The sequence below is a fragment of the Notolabrus celidotus genome, chromosome 4 (genome assembly GCF_009762535.1).
Source record: "Notolabrus celidotus isolate fNotCel1 chromosome 4, fNotCel1.pri, whole genome shotgun sequence".
NCBI classification, from domain to species: Eukaryota; Metazoa; Chordata; class Actinopteri; order Labriformes; family Labridae; genus Notolabrus; species Notolabrus celidotus.
The window spans coordinates 15,390,430-15,412,259 of NC_048275.1; the positions used below are offsets into that span (position 1 = coordinate 15,390,430).

General features: G+C 40.2%; 2 protein-coding genes across 2 annotated transcripts in view; both read right to left on the reverse strand.

Annotated features, from left to right (window-relative positions):
- Positions 1–10,580: 10,580 nt before the first annotated feature.
- Positions 10,581–11,893, reverse strand: gnrh3 (gonadotropin-releasing hormone 3). The gene is made up of 4 exons (XM_034682653.1): positions 11,806–11,893; positions 11,480–11,622; positions 11,191–11,271; positions 10,581–10,895 (listed from the first exon to the last, which is right to left on the reverse strand). Exons 2-4 carry the CDS (start codon positions 11,615–11,617, stop codon positions 10,842–10,844), a joined length of 273 nt encoding a protein of 90 aa, XP_034538544.1. The 5' UTR covers positions 11,618–11,622; positions 11,806–11,893; the 3' UTR covers positions 10,581–10,841.
- A 202-nt stretch (positions 11,894–12,095) lies between these two features.
- LOC117812066 (receptor-type tyrosine-protein phosphatase epsilon-like) overlaps positions 12,096–21,830 on the reverse strand; it is a 33,092-nt gene continuing 23,357 nt past the window's right edge. The window contains exons 6-21 of the mRNA XM_034682652.1: positions 21,689–21,825; positions 21,425–21,515; positions 21,183–21,259; positions 21,065–21,101; positions 20,862–20,959; positions 20,151–20,270; positions 18,900–19,063; positions 17,509–17,644; positions 17,171–17,320; positions 16,622–16,715; positions 16,176–16,252; positions 15,903–16,037; positions 15,549–15,674; positions 15,234–15,385; positions 14,111–14,246; positions 12,096–13,975 (exon numbers count right to left, since the gene is read on the reverse strand). Coding sequence (XP_034538543.1) covers positions 13,901–13,975; positions 14,111–14,246; positions 15,234–15,385; positions 15,549–15,674; positions 15,903–16,037; positions 16,176–16,252; positions 16,622–16,715; positions 17,171–17,320; positions 17,509–17,644; positions 18,900–19,063; positions 20,151–20,270; positions 20,862–20,959; positions 21,065–21,101; positions 21,183–21,259; positions 21,425–21,515; positions 21,689–21,825 — 1,805 coding nt within the window. The 3' untranslated portion in view covers positions 12,096–13,900. The remainder of the gene's footprint in view (positions 13,976–14,110; positions 14,247–15,233; positions 15,386–15,548; positions 15,675–15,902; positions 16,038–16,175; positions 16,253–16,621; positions 16,716–17,170; positions 17,321–17,508; positions 17,645–18,899; positions 19,064–20,150; positions 20,271–20,861; positions 20,960–21,064; positions 21,102–21,182; positions 21,260–21,424; positions 21,516–21,688; positions 21,826–21,830) is intronic.

Below are 21,830 nucleotides of genomic sequence, written 5' to 3' on the forward strand. Positions count from 1 at the left end.
TCCTAACTTAATCGTCCACATAAAGAGTTTCCCTTCCCCATGTGTGAGCCGACAGCAGGTTTCATTTCCCAGTCAGGTTTATGAAGGCAGCAACGACTCCCCTCCATTGCAATGAGACTTTCCCTGCTCCTTCTTTGAAGACACTATATGTACTGTCTGGTGTGCACTTACATTCCGAATCTGCTGAACTTGTTGGATGTCACTCAAGACCAGCAGAACGGCCGCACATAGCAAAGGACAATGGCTGCCATGGGTGCTTGAAGGGGGCTACAGTGTTTGTGCCAGGGCGATCTCTGAAGTCAAATAAGCCATTATCAGTCTGTCAAGCCAGGTCTCATCGAGGTCTCTTAATAACAGTTAGGCAGTTTAGTGAAGTCTCTATCAATGTCCCGGTAATAGCTTTTTACAACTACTGTGGAGGAATTAGAAAAGAGCTGAAGTAGGGAAGTGAGGTTGGAACAGGGTGTTTAGTTTTTCCCGTTAAAGCTTTTCTTGTTTTCTGAACTAAAATGAGAGAAAATACCTATTTTAATCAAACCTTTATTTATACAGGTTTGTCCTATTGAGACCAGAGATCTCTTTTAAAAAGGGAGAACTGGCCAAGCAGCAAAACACAATTTAGAAAATAAACATGCAAACTCATTCATTAGGAGATTTAGTCTGGAGGACACTTAGTCTTGAACTGTATGTATATTTTCATAAGGACGGTGCAGAAATCCAAAAACCTGTTCTACTTTTTGCTTCTAACTTTAAGAACAACAAACTACAAACTGTCTAACTCATCCAGAATTGTGATTTCTCTCCTTCAAGATTAAGAAAGTGGATAGGGATTATCAAAGTGTGCATGGTGTTTGGTCTCATATGTGTGTTTAGGTGACAGAACAATTGCTCATCGGCATCAGAACCACTAGTTGGTTAAATAATTATTCATATTTTTATTATTTCTAGGACAAAAAATGCCAGTCATATGCTGTGTCTGAGCTGCTGCCACCAGCTGTTGCTCTGGTCAACGGCTATTGCCATAATACTATAATGGTACACTATTAGATGTAAACAAGCACAGATGATAAAGTTGTATTTAGGCTGTGTCAGATCAAACTGGCATATGACTACTCAACTGGAGGAATCATAACAAGCACAAGCATGTGGTTATTAACTTGCAAGGAGGACTGAGGGCTGGTGGTGCTAGCTCTACTAGTGTTAGTCACACTTGGCAAACCCATTCAATATCGTTTTCCTGCAGACTCTGTGACCCCGAGGTTGTGTTTAATAAATTGTGCTCAATTTTGACTGTTTTCTGAGTGTTTTCTTACCTTCAGACTGTTGGACAGTAAACATAAACAACTATGAAATCTGTCATTTTGGAACATTCCAACTCAAAACACTTGTTTGTATAGGAATTAGTAAAAAGCTTAAGTGTTGAAAATCGAGAATCCGTTGTTATTCGCTTTTTCCGCAGTGCTTATTCTACACGCACACCGCAGAATGTCGTGGAGACTGGCTTGACTATCGTCTCAGAAGTAGAGTTTGGCTTGACCGCCTTGACCGTCTGTTTCTCATTCCTTTTCTGGTAAAACCTGCTGTTTGTCAATTTGGTTTGGGACTGGAAAAAAAATGTTGGTAACACTTTATATTAACTACACACTTTGTGTTTTAAGGTGCTGCTGGTCTTAAATCTCATTAATGAATGCTTTGTAAAGCATAAAAAGTCCTCACTTTAGATCAGCTCACAAAACCATGAACAAGCAGCTTATAAGTCCTTTGTGACTACCTTGATTAATCATAATTTGCTATGTAATAAGGTGTTCACTAACCCTTACTAAATGTTAGAATCATAACCTGTAAATGTGCTTATAACTGGTTTATAATGACCATAATAGCTCATTTGTAATTGGTGAATCCATCATTTATAAAGTATGAACAAAGAGTTAGTTAACACATTATAGTCATATTCATGAATAATAAAACATTTATAACTATGTTTGTACATGATATATAAAAACATGATATATAAATGAGTATTAATGTATGAACAATGCTTTTCAGATGATGAGTTTAGTATTAACTAATGCTTAAAAGTGTGTAGTTAATATAAAGTGTTACCGAAATGTTGTCGCTTGTAAAATTGTCTCAGTGCTTGTAACGGTGTTTCTGATTTTGTAAATGTGTTTCCTTAAATGAAAATATGTTTTGGCCTTGGTAAAAGCTAATCTAATTCTGTTTTATAAACTGTAAAGCCCGGGCAGAAAGTTTTGAACCTGAAACATAGTAAAAGTTAATCAAAGAATGACTTAAGAACAAGAACCTTGGAAAGGAAACATGGACAAAAAACAGTCAGACTATATACGATCACCTTTCCCAATTCCCAGGGAAGGGGGTGATTATACGACTAAAGAAAGACCGTGAAACCAAGGTGTTAAATGACAAAGAAATTGTATTGTACATCGTGCCATTCCAAATAAAAAGACAATTTAAAAAAAAAAAGGTAATCAAAGAACTTATACTTGAAGCTAAAATAACCTTAAAATGATAAGATCAAATAGTAACACACACACAAACATATACAGCCTGGACTTGTAAGATTTCACCAAATATTTCAAGGCTACGTTTTAAAGTTTCAGATCAGTGTTCCATGCACTCGATGCAGCAAATCTAAAAGCTTTCTTTCCCCAATTTAGCTCTTACTACAAGAAAAACAAACTGAGCGGCGAACCAGCAAACAGAAGTTGTGATTTCCGTGAGAGAGGATAGGAAGGATTGGAGTATTTTTGAGTTTCTCATCACAAAGGTTTGTGCAGCTGTACTTAGATAGTGTAGTATAGTATAGTCCTTAAAGAAAGGGAAGGAAGGCCTGGCTGTTCATTTGATAGTTTACCTTGACCCCTGAAGTGTGTCGCTCGCACCCTGAGGGCTCGGGCTGGCAAAACCTTTCTCAGCCCCCCCTGGGAATGATAATCTCAACGTGGGCGTTTACTACGGACACCAGACACAACACCATTAGCCACAGCTCCGCGGCTGCTCATTAGGACCCCCGATCGATATAGGCGGCCACAGAAATCGCCAGCGCTGCGGAACCGGCTATCACTCTTCAGAGTTATTAACGTAAACAGCAAAGGCCCAGATTTAGGGGCAGTACCCCAATTTTGCTGTTTCTGTTGGAAGTGGAGGGTGTGGGAGGGCAATAAGTGACTGACTCAGGCCCCTTCGAAGGGCGTTATATTGTATCACTTGTTCTGAAACTTTGCACTGTGTGGAGTCATCGCCTTGCAATAAAATTAGAAGCAGTCAGGAGGCATTACTGTGAACGGCGCTCTGTTCTCTGGGGTTTGGTGTTATGACATGGTTGGAGCAGAAAAACACTGACACAGAGGAAGTTCACTCATTACTGGGGAGATATTTGAGCGCTGATGTCTCCCTTATTGAGTGTCAAAAACCAATGACTAGGTTTAAGCACAACTACGAAATCCGCTGAGCTTGCAAAGCCAGAAAAACAGAAAAAGTAAAAATCTATAAGGTTAAAAAAAAGGGGCAAATACATGCAGAATGACCTCACTGTTTGTAAATGTCTCAGCACACAGAGAGACCTCTTTTTTATACCACCATGACAAGATAATTCAATTCTTTTCCAATTCTTTTCCTCCGAAAACACGAGGTGTGAAGACATTAGTCACAGGAAATTGTAGATGAAAAGACAAAAAAAAAAAGGATAGTTGGTTGGTTTCTGGCAAGAGGAGAGAATAATATTGAGGCAAAATTGTGAAAATAAGAAAAAGGGGAGATGTATTGATTTTTGGTGGAGCCGGGGAAAGAAAAGAGAGGGAATAAAGAAGTGCTCTTTGGCCGATGTGTCCAAATGATGTCTCAGGGGAGGTTCTTAATGGTGGGGGGAGGGGCGGAGGGGGGTTAAGGGGGTGAGGTGGGGGTGACGGGGGCAGGTGCCTACCCTGACTAAGGCATGGAACTGCCCTTAGGCTAGGGCTAATGGTATTGGCTGAGCTTACTTTAAGCAGCTCTTTCCTAATGGCCAACTATGAGTGTGCCACAGGATAGACAGGTATTGATTGGTTCAAATGCTCTTGAGTTGACAAGAACTGAAAGTCCCTCAAGCATATACAATCTCGCAGCAAATTATGTCACACGGAAAGGTGATTAAAAACAGAAGCTCGGGGCAGGCACACTCATTAAAAGTGTATATGATTTTTCTCCTGTTGTCCTTGTGTGGCTCTCTCTTTGTGTTTACTCCTTTTTGTGCAAAAAAAGCCCTTTGTCTCTGCTGTTTGTTTGTCTTTGAGTTTTTCTGAGTGAGAAATGTCTGTTTATAGATTGTGAAATTCTACCACCAACAAACCTCATTTGAGGTCTTCAAACCTCATTTTTCCATTCTAGAGATCCAGCACATTGACGGTTGAACCTCCATTGCATCAGTCAAAGTGGTGCACAGACTCTAGTTATGAACTCATCAGCGGAGCAGAATTTGAATTTGAATGAAGTCAAACGGGATGACACTTTTTGAAAACCGAGTACAGGTGTGATAGTTATATTCTCTTTAAAAAAGGTGCAGCATACGGGTATAGTATACAGAGAACAATGCCATATATTTGCTTTGTTGTCATGCCCCCCCTTCTTCATACACACATACAAAAAAATGCTGTGTACAAGATTTTCTCTTATTCACAAGGGGCGCTTTCTAGACTGCTTGAGGCATCTGCTTTGATTGCATAATTCCCCAGAGATGAACAACACAAAACAAAAATACTGACTGAATTCAGACTTATAATATACCGAACAAATAACATACCAGCTCCACTCTTCAAAACCATAGTTCTCTAAAGAAAAAGGAATTGGAGAGTAAATTCAAAGTTGAAAGCTTAGCTGTTTCGCAGTGGATGCAGGGATGACGGTGAAAGATGAAACAAACTTTTTTTTTCCCTGGCTGAAAATGTGCAGCATTACAGAAACAAATAGGCCATAGCAGTTGAATTTACATGCACTTTAGCATAAGTGGCGCATATTAGAGATGCTATAAGCCACATTTGAGCTTTAAAAGCTGTAGATTTTCCAGGAATGACTGGTGAGGATGTGTTTTATTATGCTGGGGTAATACAACAGGTCCCACACGTCATCTGCTGCTTTGCCAAGTGTAGCATGACAGTTTCAAGCAAAGTTAACAGTGTTGAACAAATGAAAGTTAAATGAAATGAAGGGTCCTTTTTTCCTCAGGAAAAACAACAACAACAACAAGAGAAAAAAAATTCTGCATCCAAATGATACGACTGCACTCAAAGCTCACAGTTTTCTTCTCTTTCGATTAAATGCTCTTTCTCTGGCTGTTTGTGTTTTACAGTGGAGTGTGCTACATCGCTACTTTCTTCTCTACAGGGGCCCCTGGGCTCCCCAAGCAATAGGAGTAAATTAGAGTGCACCTGTTCCAGCTCCAAGATAAGCCATCTCCAGAGGATTTCCTCTGAGTAAAATGAAGTGAGTGAAGAATAAACAGAATATCACAGCATTACTCCGCCAAGGTGAAGTTGCTGCTGCTCTGGGGACACGCTTCGTTTTGCACAACACCCAGCGAAATATCCTCTATAAACCTCTGGATGTAAGACTGCAGGAATGGTCTCTGCTCACAGCGGAGAGAATACGGGCTGCACTTTTTGTGTTCCAGTGAGTCTGCTTCTCCACTGTATCTACTCACAACCTTGACTTGAAATGTTTCTTATTTGCGGTCTGGGTTTTTGTGGTTTTGTTTCCAGTGTGTTTTGACTCTGTGTCAACACATCTGCGATAGTCAAACATCAAAACCACACACTTCCCCCTTTTATTTCCATCACTGTACTGCTGCCAAATATTTCTGAAAGTATCTAATTAAGTCAACTAAGAGAAATTGTCGGTGCATCTCTCCCCTCTTCCCATCAGCTTAGCCACATGAGCAACTCCTTGTATGTTTCTTGGAGGAAATAAAAGGTGTAACCTCAGTGTGATGCCCAAAGACCACTGACCAGAGATGTCTAGAATGCAAAATTCACTCAGTTGGTTTGCACATAAAAGGCACGGATAATTAGAGGAAAAATATAATTCATCATACGTTTGATAATCAGTCTGATTTGGTCTCCTATCTGCAACGGGGTATTCAAATAACCCCCCTACTATTAGCACCCCACTCTGCCTCACACCAGTAGTCTGTTTTAGCCTCTCTTTGTTCCCCTACAACACATTATCATTATTGTGGCTAATTGCATGCTTTGCCTTGAAGTTGTGCTGGAGACTCATGATCTGGGGTTGAAACGTGGACAGGGATCCGGTCTTCTCCACAGCTTGCTTTACGCTGCTAATTGCCGTTACCACAGGATAAGGCGTGCTCCTCGCTGTGGCCAGCCGGACCGGGCTGGAACAGGCATGGGGCGGGTCCGGGTGGGGGGGATACTATCACACAAGGGTGGTAAGACGTGGGAGGGAGAGCCGAGGGTGGCATAACTGGAGTGGGATGGGTAGACCAGATTGGGGAGGGAAAGGATAGCGGTCGGGGGTAAGCGGGAGGGATGGAACCGGTGTTAGATGTAGGTCAGCGGGAGTGGAGTACCCTAAAGATTACAGTTGGTTAATGCGACCCCTCTCTGACAGGATCTGAGCCCCTGTCCTCCCAGCAGAGGTGGACCCTGGCATTTGGGGAACCCAGCTATTAGTGAGGCTAATAAAGCCCGGGCAGAAAGTTTTGAACCTGCAGTATAGTCCAGAGACGTTGTCCTGCCACAGGTCCAAAGGCTCTATCTTAGTTAATACAGTCCTAAATGACTGCACAGGGTCTTTTAATGATTGTTAATAAGACAGAGGAGCCGCGGTGTGTTTAAAAGATATCTATAGGCGCCAATTTTCATTTTACAATCCCGCCTAATAATTGTGTTTTTATGAGCATCTCCTTCTTTTTATTATCCGTGTTTATTAAAGAATTGGAACGTGAGAGATGAGTTCATCTAGCTCTCTGAAAATCTTAGATTTGTTTGAGCTCTGATAGTTTCCTAATTCAGATGGGAACGCGAGTTTTACACCACAGTATCAACTTCCATCTTCAAAATGAGTCACTGCCCCCGTTGGGGTTTGAGAAAAAGGAAGTGGAATCACAGACATAACTAGTGACAAAGCCTCCATCACCTCATATAAGATCTCATTCCATCTGTGAGAACTTTGGGTCTACCCCAGAAAAATAATAAATATCCTCGTCTCATGGCTGCCGCTCGTTTTTCTTCAAAAGGTGGTTTCAAGACCAAACAAAGGAAATGGTGTCATTAATGATATATATTATGAACTAGGGCCCTCTTAGAACAGTTTCCTACACATGCACGGATGACGGGTTGATCTCTCTCCTAACAAAGGAGCTCTAAAATATGAAGTGAAAAGCTACCCAAGATGAAGCTGCTAAAGAAACGAGCGAGGAAGGAGCCTATTTCCACAACACAAACAGATTTCCTGGCCTTTAGCAGTCTCTTACTGGGATACTTTGAGACATATCCATCAAAACACAGCTGTATTCATTCATATTTCATACCTCCTCCTTCTCCCAGTGCTTTAACACTGTTCTTTGATCAAAGGAGAGAAGTCGGATCACAACAGGAAGGTTCCCTGCCAGCCAAAGACAGAGAAGGAAGGCCAATCCACTGCAGAACAGTACATGCTAGCGTATAGCATGCTGCACTTCAACTTCAGTCACAGCGAAAGAAGAAAAAAAAGAAGAATGAAATGAATTAACATCTCGCAAATGCAAAACTAAGAACTCTTGGAAATTCATGACTTCCTGCGGATGAAATGCTTTTATATGAATTTCCACATTATACAAAAAGTGTGGTTCCAGGCGATGCAAAACTCGACTGCAAAACTGTACAAAACACTTTCTGTAAAAACACAAACTCCATCCATCAGTGTGCAGAAAAATTAACTACTTTTGCAGAGTTTGAGATGATTGATTGAAGTCTTTGTTAGATTTAGAGGAATAACAGTTTTTGCAACTTAAGTGATGGAATTGCTGAGAGGCCGACAGCCGGTAGCAGATTCAAAACGCACAGCTCAAGAGTGACACCATGTGGAGAGGAGTGGAAATGACAAAGCAGTAACTGAGCTGAGTGAAATCTGCACCTGAGAACACAGTTGTATTTTCATTTATTCTCCGACCCCCTGCCTTAGTTTTTTAAACATTTCTTTCCAATTAAATTTCATGTCAACTGCTTTACATCGAGCCTCCCTCTTTACCTCACCTCCACTGTATCAATTCCAAGACGTAGCACTTCCAAAGACCCCTCTTCAGTAAGGCTCCGGGAGAAAAAAAGTGTTTGAAGACCTCCCTGACATTTAGACTCTCTCTGAAGATGACTTTGCCTTCTACTATAGCCTGCGGGAACATAATAAGACCCACACTAAACTTCAATTGATATGCAGTGCCGGATTCCTCCAGGGGAAATTATCATTCTGTTCATAATAAGAGCCACAACAAGCACCTGGAAAATGACTTTATTATTATACACTGCGCTTCAATAAAAGTTTCCTATGACCCATCGGAAACACACACACACACACACACACATGCGCACGCGGCGCACGGAGCATAATTGTGATGAAATGAAAACTATATTATGCATATGATAGAATGCTTATGTGATGGTAGGCGGTGCGAGGATGCACATCTGCTGTGCTCTGCTTGATTGGCAGGTGTGTTAATGCAGAGCAGTAGCCTTGGATGGAGGAGCTCTGAGACCCCTCGCTTCCTGAAGCCATTATCCAAATATGTTCTGTTTTACAAACAAATGAATGGCACAAAAATCAAAGTATCAAAAATGTATCGCCCTTCATAATGGAATTCCCTCTGAGCAAGGACATGTAACAATAAGCCATTTTCAGCTTCTTGTGCTTTCCCTCTCTATAAGCCAATGGACGTGACCTCCACAGCTTTAACAATGGAGCATCCAGCAGCACCAGCACTTGGCTCCTTGCCACAGCCACGACGTGCAGCAAGGTTGCTTTCTTCTTTGTTGTTATATTTAAGGATGACATCCTAGCCTGTCGGCCCTCGCTATTGTCTTCACCGTGATTATTTTCTACTGTTGTTTAGCCCCAGTTGTGGCTCTTTGATGAAAAGGTCGCCACTCAATTGGAAAACAGTCATTAAAATGCGGTGGGTACTATTCACCAGTGTGCATGGGGGAACCAACTCAACTGAGCTGGTTAATCAAAAGTTAATTATATAATTTTCATGCAGATGAGGGAAACATTCAAATGAATCCCAACTCTACAATCATTACAAAAAATAAATAAAGAAATAATTCTAAAATGCTATAAAATGTTCAGGGACCAGGAGGCTGTAAACAATATGAAGTTTAATTTGAGGTAAACAAAGTGAATATCCACCAGGGGGTCCGGGAAGGAGAAAGTGAGGTTAAATCAAATTTGGAAACATAGATACCAGCAGGTTTTGTTGTCCTGATATACGTGCAATTAGGCAGGTCCTTGATGAGGACACTGGGAGGGAGAAAGTTGGCTTTCACGCCAAACGCTCTGGGATTATTTGAAGGGAATTTATGGGATTTTCTGCTTTATCTGTAAACATTAATTATTCTCACACAAGTATACCAAATTGAATTAAAACAATATTTTAGAGGGGATGTTATAAAAGCATAATTATCTTTTGTGAGAGGATGTTGCAAACTTATTGAAAACTCCATAAAGATAAGTATAAATCAATTCAGGGGAGGGTCATACTGACTTTCAGAATAAAATACCTCAGACAACATTTCCTTCTTTAACTTTGTCAAAGAAGTTCAAGTAGAATGTAACACTTCTCAAAAAGTCTTACCCCGTCAAAGGGAATGATTGTGTTATGCAAATTAGGAGCATGAATATTAAACCAGACGATGTGAAGTATCACAAATGAGCGAGCATTGTTCTGGCAGTGCAGTGGAATGTGGTTTAATTTCTCTTTAATTCTATGTGCTTTTATAATGTTCACCTTCTCCCAGAAGTGCACGCAGAGTTTGGGGTTCATTGGTGTGCATTACAACGGCGCTCTAACAATGCGGGGCCTCCACGGTGTCAGCACAGTTCATGAATCCTGGCCCCTAATGCACCAGGCGATTAGTATGGTGCTTCGTCTGTGGGGCTTTGCCAGAAAATGAGTTCTCTTTAAAACATATGCCCCCTGCTGATTCTTTTCCTTTCCTGATATGAAATTCCAATTTTTATAATGAACACCAATTTCCTACACGGGGAAGAGGGGGGGGCGGAAAGTTGTGCACTCTTTCTGTTTTGAATGACTGTAGTTATCCCGAATGAGCCTGGAGATATTGTGGACATCACAATCGTTCAGTAATCAGCATTCAGGCACGAACACAAGAATCAGCTGGTGTAATTTTCCACATCACACATGCACATGACCGCTGTGGCAGAAAATGGAATTACCAAAACTGTAACAAATTCAATTAAGTCATTGATTTCTAATAAATTGGCTTAATCACCAGCTGTTGTCATGCTAAGATTGTTGTGTCACAAGTTTGTCATGCTTGTCGGTCGTGGCTGCTTTACAAAGACAATTTAACCTGTTTAAAGGCTTTAAAGCAGCATTTTATTCTGAAGGAGCATCATTTCAGTTCTAATGACCACATCTGCACAAAGACATTACACTTTCAGACAAAAGATTAGACAGAAGTACCAGATTTGAAGTTCTCATTACAATAGGAAACAGATTTAAATGATACAGACGTGCAAATCATTGAGAAATAAAAGTGATGATTTGTTGGAGTCTGGTGATCCAGCAGTGATGAAAATACAGTCTGTTTGTATCTTTTTTTTTTTAAAGCTCTTCAGTAATCCTTGTACCTTTTCTTGCGGTCAAACTGACTGGAATCCTCATTAATCTGAAGGGGTTGAAGATCATGACATTTAATAAAGCAAATAGTTACATTTTCATTCATATTTCAGATGCCAAACAAGCCTGAACAAACAAGCATTACAAGTGCTAACATTCAAATGATAAAAATTAAACATTCACATATCTAACCACGCAAAAAGAGGGAATAAAAACAGTCACTGAGCAGATTGTATATTGTCATTGCTGCTGTGGAGCACAGTCGCACACAGTGGTGTAGTGTACATTAATATTGTACAATTGAAGTAGACATTGGTGATAAATTATGTATAATAAGCACTTACTACATTGTATGGTCTAAGTCTCTCTTGGGTTTGGGCACTCGCCTCTTCGGGAAGAGACACCACTCCTCCAGTGCCCATCATCTAAACACAATAAAACTCAGATTTTAGGAGGGGAAAACCAACCCTGGGATGAAATCTGTAACAAGTTAAACATTCAAAGGGTTGAAACAGAGAGAAAAAGAAGAAAGAGAAAGGCTTAAGTACACAATTGGAAGAATTTCTGTTCATTAAACTGTCTTTTAAATTTCACATTTCCTGAAACTTTTTCAAACAAATTAAAATCACTCACCCTGATGGTTGCCTCCAGCTCTCCCACACTCCTCTTCCCACCTGGTAGCCACCCATAGGACCAGTGCTGGGACAGGGTGACCTGCACCACCAACGCCAACAACAGCACCTGCACCATCACTCTCATGTTCACCTCCATTAGCGCTGAAGAGGAAGAAGCCAAATTAGTAACACAAACAATAAAGAAGTCACGGTCTCCTCTCACACAGAGCAGGGGTTATAAAGCATCGGCCAACTTAAGTAAACAGCATTTTTTGACAGTAATGAATAAGAGGAGCAATTCTAACTTAATGAACATTGAGCAAACTTCATTGCGGACTGACTCACCTCTGTATTTGCCTTGTTAGCATGTGGTGCATTAGCCAGAGGGGGATTTTATAGGTGTTGAAGAAGGCTGCTGTCAGGATTATAATCCCCTCTCTGCAGGTGTGACACATTAACTGACTAATGGGACACAAAATACGACTAATGGAGCCGGCTAAGTGCTCACATATGCTGACATCACCGTGAGAGTTCAAATAGCATGAAATATAAATACCCAAAAACACCTCTGTGTTTGTGTACATAGGGTGAATGTGTGTGGAGACGGATAAAAAAGGCAACATTAAGATGAAATCTGACATTTCTCTCCATCTATAATTTATTGGAATCAGCTTTTAGCAAACAAACAGCAGTTCAGGTCCGTACAGATTGAAAAGGCAGAAACATCACTGAAACAAGATGCTTGTGCGTGTATGTAACATCAGCTGCAAGGCCGCACTGTCATCGCCCCCATGTCTTATTCTTTCAGCATGAAAACACATTGAAATGAAGTTAACAATGCAGGAAACTTAGTGAAGTTATGATGACCACAGGAATTTATGTACAATCATTAAAGGAAATGAGCAGAGTGTCATGTATAAACTCATCTTATGACTTTATAGTAATGGAAGTACAAACAGAGTAGAAAGTTTTTTTTCACCCAAACTTGAGTCTTACTCTTCTAAAAAGAAGTATGCAGAAGCCTTGCAAAAATATATGCTTTTGATTTTGCAGCAATGTTGGGTTTCCTTGTTTAAATATGAAACTAAGACTATCATAGTCAAAATATGTCAAAATGCCTTTACATGCATATTTCATATTTTGGCTGAGCACTGGCTCTTGATATTAAATCACAGTTCCAGACACTTTTCATCTCAGTTTCTCAGGATGAACAAGGTTCAGCTGCGACGTGTTCATTCAACCCTTTCATTAAAACACAAATGTATGTATTTCTGATTCTCTCCACTGTATCTTGCACACTTGTTTTAACTAAAATTATTGTACATTTGTAATTCTTATATTATTCTGAGAAGTGTTTGTACAAACATGATCCATACAGGAAAAACAATACACTTTTAAAAATGTGTATATTATATTATAGGTTAAACATAAACATCTGGCTTATCTGTATTAAAATTGTGTCACTTGGTGACAAGTCTGTCATGATTAGAAGTGTCCTTCTAATCATTATGGCACTGCTTTATGCAAACATGCAAGTGATAAGTTAGTGTATAAAAATGTTATAGAATTAAAGCATGGTGAAGCAAAACATTTGTAAGAATTATAGCGTTGGATTCATGAAGCTCCACTTTATTTTCTGCCTGTTCCAATGTGGGCTAATTGCATTTTGCAGCGTCAGGCGCCAATCTACTCAGTAATATTGCCACAGGCAACAGAAGAAAGTTGTCGAAGTTGAATGAAATTGCAACAGGCAGCAGCTGTTAAGTTATTCACAGACAGAAGTGAAGTCATTTGCAGTGTATTGCAGAATGAAATGTATCTGGAGTTTTGTGTTTTTTTTCTTTGAGCCAAAACTAGATCACAATATTATTAATACAAGTCGGACAGTACATTAAGCATTAATCATTTTACCCTATTTATAAAACACTATTATTCTCCTAATAGCAATCAAACATGTTAAGTGGGCAGCATAAATACAAGACCAAAAGCTAAAGGCAGTGAGGTCTGTAACAAAATCAAGCAAAAGAAGGAGTATGTGTTTACTCTACAACACAGAAGTGATGCATTTCAGGTGGGAAGCAATATGTACTACAATGTATACACATCATTTTATAGATAAAGGGGGAAAACTGTTTTTTTAATTCCCTTTTTAACACTTTATTGACCCTCATAATGTTGAACATGAACTTTTTTATACTCAATCATATACCCAACAAAGCCATTTTAATGTTTCCATTCTATAGGGATACTCAAAGATCAGACATTCCTGATATAGACAGACTCTCCTGAAGTGCAGATGATTTCCATTATATTACACTATGTTACAACAGTTTTGAAATCTGTTATCAAGTGCAAAATGTAAAAAGAGCTTGCTTTAGAAAATAACATTCAGACAAAAATGCATAAGTTAATTCAACATACGTAAACACAACAGCCTCTATTATTTAAAATTGGCGTAGTCAGAGAAGATGTCGACAAAATCCTGAACCACTCTGTAGCAGAAGTCGTATTGCTCCTGGAAAGAAGAACCAAAAGGGAGAAGAAAAAAAAAGTGTTAGTGTGTAAAGATGTGCAGAAATGGCTTCAGAACAGCACAAATGGGAACAGTTTGTGCACTGCAGCTTTGATATCATCTCCTTTTTCCACCTACCACAGTCTGAACCATGTGTGGTCTCTGCATGCGTAAACTCTTGACTGTCTGAAAAACGTCCAGGAGGCCTTCAGCTTTCACCCTCTCCAGAATGTTACTGAGGGCGATGAAGGTACCGGTCCGACCTGCACCAGCACTGAAACACAAAAAAAACATGCCCATCAGCAACCACATCACATAACTCTCACACTGGATGAAAATGGTGAGGTTTGTAGCAGAACTGCAGCTATGGAAGAGCTGCAGAAAATGTAGAAATATAGCTCAGAAGTAAAAGATTTTTTTTTTACTCTTCTTATAAAAATGCTGCAGTGAAACTCTTGTGATCTTTTTTTTTCAATCTAAGTGAAAGAAGTTTGCAGGAGAAAAGGTGACCTTTGTGTAATAGTGCTAATAATCATCCCCACTTAAAGAGAGGCTAATCCAAATGCTAACACTAATCAGTTTGGAAGCTCAGTGTTTGACTGAGTCAATGTTTACAATGATGGTAGGATGGAGAGAGAGGGAGAGGAAGAGAGACGGGGAGTGAGCGAGAGTGATGTGCGATTCGGAGGAGAAGTGTAGAGAGACGTTTGGGATTGCATCGGGTTAGCCCCATTTCCCATGGGCGGAGAAAAAGCTTTAAAAAGCCCTTCTTAGACAAGTGGTGATGAAGGAATAGAAGAGAGTGATGACACCATTTCCTGTCGTTAGCTCATCTTATCAGATTAATCATAGTGGGAGTCAGAGGAGATTTCACTTTGAGAGGTTTTAATTGACTGTGAATCAGTGGATTGGATCAATCCCACAGGGGCATGCTGCTTTAGAATCACTTCACCTGAAGCTAGGTTCTGATCAAAGCTTTCACTGCTAAGTCTTTATAAGGGATCACATAAGTGGTTTAGGCAGAGAACACCAGGTCTACTGAGGCAAAATGTTAAATTTATTGTAACAGACATACGAAAAATTGAAATTCCCTCCATTATCAGTTGGAGAGATTTGGGCGGTGAGGTAATAAAATCAGAGTGAAAAAGGAAGAGGTCGTATTAAAAGCAGGAGTGGACGAAGAATAATGTGGCATACTGTTCGTCTATTTCATGTGAAAACTCAAATAATGCAGCAGATTCGTCAAAGTGAAGGTCCTCACCTGCAGTGAACAATTATAGGACGGTTTCCAGATTGCTGCTGCTGCCTCTGCACAGCGGCGATAATGTCAATCATTCCTCTCCCCTCGGCTGGGATCCCGATCTCAGGCCATCCGTGGAAGTGGAAGTGTCGGACGTGTTGTGACTGCTTTTCCTGGTGAGATGAAGAAGCTACTCCATTACTTTTATGCAGATTAAAATTAAACATCAACTGAACTTTTAGCTACTTAATCTGTAAAAAAAAAAAACAGGGCAGATATGTTGATTTTAAAATGTTGTTTCACTGTGTTAAAATGTTGTAGGAAAGCATTACGCACTGGTCTGTTGGTGAGCACCATGTCTTTGAGCGTGAAGGTTTCACACTGAGTATCTCCAGTCAGCTCCACACTATAATCTCCAAATGTAGCACTGCCCTCTGATGGCCAATACTGGAAACACTTCTCCTGGTTGGAGAGGTCAGATGGAAATGCAATTAGGCTCCATTTGACTGATTTATATCCTATTTACGTTCTTACATTTTCACTGCGAACCACAAAAACAATATAAAAGTATTAAATCCATCCACAGACTGTCAGGGAACATAAGACAACGAAATAACAGCATGAAAAATATTTTTTTTTTGTGCAACTCTACTTCCTAGCCTGTACTTTTGCAGGAGCAGCATACTGTACCTGCTCCCTCTCTTTGAGCTCGGTGAGCATAACGATTGAATGACACCTCCACTCCCACACCATCCTCCAGAAGTCCTCCACTGTGTGAGACAGGGGGCCCTGGGTTGCGATAAAATAGTCCTTCTGCCTGTAGCCCTGGAGGGCAGATCATCCGGTAAACAACACTTGAGAGTGCGGCAAACATAATATTTTGCATTGTTTGTAACAGAAACAATGAGCTTTATATATACTTTTATGGGAAATCTATACAGGGGGTCAGGAGGGAGTGCTTACATCAATAAAGGAGGCATTGATGTAGTCGGTGAACTCCTGTCCTCTTTTCACTGAGAGTATTACTCGGTTGAAATCATCTGCGGAAGAAAAAAGGGAAATGAAACTTTCCACAAGTGATTCCTAATAAAATAAAAGTTTGAAGAGGCTGATGGAAAGAAAAACAGCTAAGTAAAACTTTAGCTGTGTTATTAAGGCCAAACATGCCAGAGCATATATCGGTTTTCACCATTAAAAAGAGTTGAACCCTTGTTTTTTCTTTCCCCACTCTACCCCTTCACTTTGAGCCAAATACAAGCCTGATTTAAATGTCATTTATCACACAGATATGGGCTAATCAGACACATATCTGTGTACGGCATCTTTAAAACCACCACTCGTGTTTTACTTTGATGTTCCTTGGAAGTGATGTATTATGAAACTGATCAGAGTGTACGAGCGGTCCTTACATGGAATGATCTGAAGCACACGGTTCTTCTTCATGTTGGCAGGAAGGTTCCCAGTTCTCATGTTCTCCTTCATTATGCGCACGTTGGTCAGCTTCTGATGGGAGAAAACACGAGTGGGTTGATTGATCAGAAAGTTTGTTTTGAACGGTACGGGGCAGGACAAGTTTTTGAAGCTTCAAATGGGAGGAGGGACAATATTGGAAAAAAGATTCAACGAGTAAAAAGAGCAAAAAGACTGGTTATTAGGATGAAATGATATGAAGAAGAGGAAGCAGAAGAGGCAATAGGGAGTTATTTGATTCACTCTGTAGGAGCTGAGGCACTTTTCGCTGCACAAAATTTTCAGCCAGCTACAAAAAATTCCGTGCAGCAGATGGTGATGCCTTATAACGTTTTAGTTGATCCAAAGCATTGTTATTTATGTTGTTATTGCCAGGAGTGGCACCCTGGGCAAGTTTTCCATGAAAATACACCCGTGCAGGGTGCAGGGTGATGGGGACGATTCATTACAGACTGAAAATGTTCAAGAGTGAGCTTCTTTCTTCCTACCCTGAACTCCTCCTCCAGGCCCAGCCTGTCGTGGGGAGCCCTGGTGTTGTGAAGCCTCTGCAGATGGCCCTCCAGAGAGCACACATCTAGCTCCGTGTCTCCATACAGATAGTACTCCAGCAGAGCCTGGTAGATGAAGGAGTACTGCATCTGAGGAGGAAGACACATAAAGTCAAGCAGGAGAAAAGGGGAGCGGGAGTTTGCCAAACTATTTCCTCGCATTTTCGCATCACAGACATGGTTGTTTTTCCGTGTCCTCGCTTGTTTATGCCGCGACCAGAGCAGCGAGTGGAGCTGTCAGTCCAAGGAACAACAGGTCGGAGAGGGTCAACACTTACATCTGTCTGGATGAGTTGACAGCGCTGCTCTCGTATTCTGCTCACAAAGCCGAAGACATCCACCCTCTGTTCCATGTGCATCATGTCGATCATGCTGTCAATGACAATAAACGTGCCAGTTCTCCCAACCCCGGCACTGTGGATACACAAACAACATGACATGAGGTCTTTTGACAAAAAGTCACGTGTAGCTACAAAACAAAGGAGAAACTCCAGACATAGAAAGTTAAAAAAGTTACACAGGAGCACCTTAGTTTACGCTTAAATACAGAATACCAGCCAGGTACGGTTTGAAGACATAAAAATGTTTGTCCCTGTTTCTATAACCGTCCCTTTGTTCTTTATAGAGACGTCACTCGTGGACAGCCCAAAGCATGTGTAAAAGTGCTCAAAGCCACTCCTAATAGATTTACAGGGGTCATTTCAGTGGATGGCACCTCAGGGAACACAGAGCAGGGATTCCACAGCGGGGTGTTGAAGCCTCTTCAATGGGCCCCATTCAAGAACAACAGTCCATCTCCCTGAGCACCTGTTGCTGCAGTTGCTACAATCGGCTGCAGATTTCTTTGGTGAGGCTTTTTATTGATTGGCCACACAAACATATACACATCCCACATTCTGCTTTATTGAGCATGATAAAGAGGTTCATCTTCAGAGTATTTAATGTATGAAAGCAAAGGGAAATGCACTTTTGAACAATTTAGGCAATAAAATCCAGGAGAGTGAGCATGTGGTCACCAATAACTGCAAATATTTTTTTAGGCATGACTAAAAAAGTGGAATATTCTTGAGGAAATTAAGATTTGATGGAAAACACTTTGGAATTCGCAATCTCTGTTGATATCAAGATATTTTTTCTTGGTGTAATGACAGAGAATTTGATCACAAAAGAACTCTTTTGAAATATTCTTAAATGCTGGAAAAAAATAAATAAAGAAATGACAGAGAAGTATTTAGACTTGTCCTCCCAAACCTTTGAAAATACATGGATATGTTCATGTTTACTCTGATATTGGAAGTAGGACATTTGATATGATTTAAGTGGGCAATATTTTCCAATTTTTTTTAGAAAAAGACACCCTTTAGAAGCTGAAAGGAAGCGACCTTCTGGTGAGTTAAGAATGAACATTTGTCCTTTTATGTCAAGACACTTTAAAGCCACATTTTTTTCCTTTTTTTGTCATTGATAGTAAAAAAGTATTGTATAAAATTTAAAAAAAGGGAAATCAGGATGTATTTTAATTCTGTTGTGATTAAGATTTTAAGGGCAGTACATTTTTCCACATTTTTTATTCAAGTTTTAGTCATAAACCACTCTTCCAATACAACATTGAGTCTTTGTCTTTTCTTAGTTGCTCTCCCCTGACTTCCGTCATGCTGCACATTTTTACCTGCAGTGCACCACGATGGGTCCAGCGTAGGATGGATTGACAGCCTTGACCTTCTTGAGGAATTTCAGCATGCCGATGGGTGTGAACGGCACCCCAAAGTCTGGCCAGCTGGTGAAGTGGAGCTGGGTGACCAGCCGGGGAGCTCGGGGACCATCGCTTCCCTGCTGTGATACAAAAACACACAAAGTTCATCCCTGTGCAAGAATAATGTTCCATCAATCAGCTGAGCTTTTGTCGTTCTTTTGTTTACAACATTTAACGGAGCAGCTCTCACCTGACGGAAAAGTAACCTCAAATTAACAGAACAATTTGTATTTTTTTTTCCAGTTTGCTATGTGTGACAGAATATCATTGTTCAACATGTGTACTGGTTTCCCACTGCCACGCTCTCATATCTCATGAATGCGCTGCTCTCAAGAGATCATACTTTCACTCTGTCGAACACTTGGTTGCTCTGTGTTCAGAGAGCTAAATGTAAAAGCACCCGGTCTGTCGGCTTGTGCTGCAGAGCTGCGGCTCAGTCGCAGTTCTCTCTTTTTTTTTTTTACAGAGTCAGAGAGGATATCTGCTCGGCTCTGGCTTCAAATAGAGAGGGAACAAAGTGAATTTTTTGTAATCTGAAGGCTTCGCAGTACACTGTGAAGGAAACCGACTTGGCAGTCAAAGACACAGGGAAAGAAACACAGATACTCGACGTGTAAGAAGCTCTTAAGCTTTAAAGATGAGCACATTCAAGCACTGTATATTAAATACACCTACATGCTATCATGCTGTGTTTATTACATACATTCTTTAATATTCTTTAATGTGTTTTCTTATTGTTTTTTTTATTTATGATATTTTCTATCTCCTCACAGTTTACCAAAACATTCAAATTTCCCCATGGGAAACATTACTTTTTACATTATCTGAACGCAGCTTTGTTTCTTGTTAATATTTAATAAGAATCTAGCTTATTATGTTTATATTATTTTAATCAGAATAAAGAACTACATTAAGAATAATATTGAAAAGGAATGTCATTGTTGTACCCGTATGTGTCTAAATTAATGCAAAATTTATCTGATGTTTTAAATTCCATTTAATTTAATTATAAATAAAGTTCATGTGCATGTTGTAAATGAAGCTACAGCTGAGCCACACCAGACATAGCTATGTGTTGAACTACACTGAAATGCATCCCTTATTCATCTCTTATCTTTTACAAACCCACTGACTGTATTCACATGTAGTCTTTCAAACTTTACTTACATATTGAACACAAAATTTTCTAATGGTGTAGTCCACCAGGACGGTGAAGTCCTCCATCGCCACCCTGACATTCCCGTACATCCAGCAGCCTTTTTCCGGCCAGTACTGGAAACATTTGTCCTAGAGGGAGAAACGCAACAATGAAGAGATTATTTGTTGCCTACAAAGATGAAAAATGTGTAATCCTTCTGATTTTCATAGAAATAATTGTAACCTGGTATCTATTGTGTGTGTCCTATATGTTCGTATAGAAACGTGTATTTGAGGCGTGTGCTCCTCAATCTAATTCAAAGGCAATCACAGAGACTTTGTGCGACTCTGTCAGTCAATAAGATCTTCACGGTGACGTTTCAACTCATTAATGAGATTCTCAGACTAATTATCAAGAAGCCTCTCAGGATCTTATCAACAATTATTCCGTCATTGATCCCAAATGCCTCTATTCTGCCCTATCAAACCTGCTGTTGAGCTCTCAATTGATCATCCCTTTGAGGCTAAATTTAATGCAATGCTAACTAATCTGCTGGGTGACACTTTGTATAGATTCTCAGATGGGTAAGGGGTCAAATAAATTATGCCCATGACTTTGGGTCATGAGAATACAAAAGGGTTTTACTAATGGAGCATTGGAGAGGTATAGATCGTATAAAAGTTCACCCCATTGCTAATTAGAGGAATGCAAATGCAGATGGAGAATGATCCCAGACCAACCTCCTTCCTTTCTTTTAGGTTTGTCAGCATTACTATAGTTGCTGTTTTCTGTTCCCAAATCATCCGCCAGAAGTCGGCCACTGTTTCAAGCTTTGGACCTGAAAGAAAATTTAAGAGTTAGAAAAACAGAATTAACAGTCATCCACTCAATAAAATGTTAAACTGATTTAAATATTTGTCCAAGATGAGAAAATTCCATTTACCTTGAGCTGCAATAAATTTGCCCTTTTCTTTAAAACCCTGTGCAAAAAAAAAATACATTCATGATACTTTGCCATTTTAAACACCAGGAGTTAATGCACTAATGCAATTATAACTCACATCTATGTAAGATGCATTTACGTAGTCTGAAAACACATGTCCATCAAGATGATTTAACACCACTCTTGTATGATCATCTGTGGAAAGAGAAGAAAAAACACAGAGCTCGTAAATTAATATGGTTTTTATTTTCATTTCAGGCTTCACCTTCCCTTAAACTTAATGAATCAATAAAACTACAGGCTACCTACATGAGACTTTGTATTTAAATAGTCAGCTGCAGAATACAGATCCTCACTCACATGGTAAAATGTTTGGGTATCTGTTTTTCTCTCTGTTGTGCTCTCTGCTCGCCTCCTCAAAGGACCCGTGGTGGTAGTAACACGGCAGCGACTATAAAGCAAGAAACCAATCCTCATGAGATCAAAATAAAGCTACAGGTACACAGCCTACAAACATAACATTTTATTGCTATTTTTTGTACTTGTTCTCTCGCTTGCAGGACAAAGATCTCCGTCAGACGCGGAGTATACAAGAAAACCAACACCACACGTTCTCATGCTTACATTGAACTCCTCTCTGAAGAGCTTGCCATCGTCTGCAGAGCGTATCCGGTACTCCTCCTCCAGCGAGTCCAGAGGGATGGGGAAGTACCTCTTGGACGGCGAGGGAGATCTGGGGAGGAGGACCACTGTCTGCTCTCCTGTG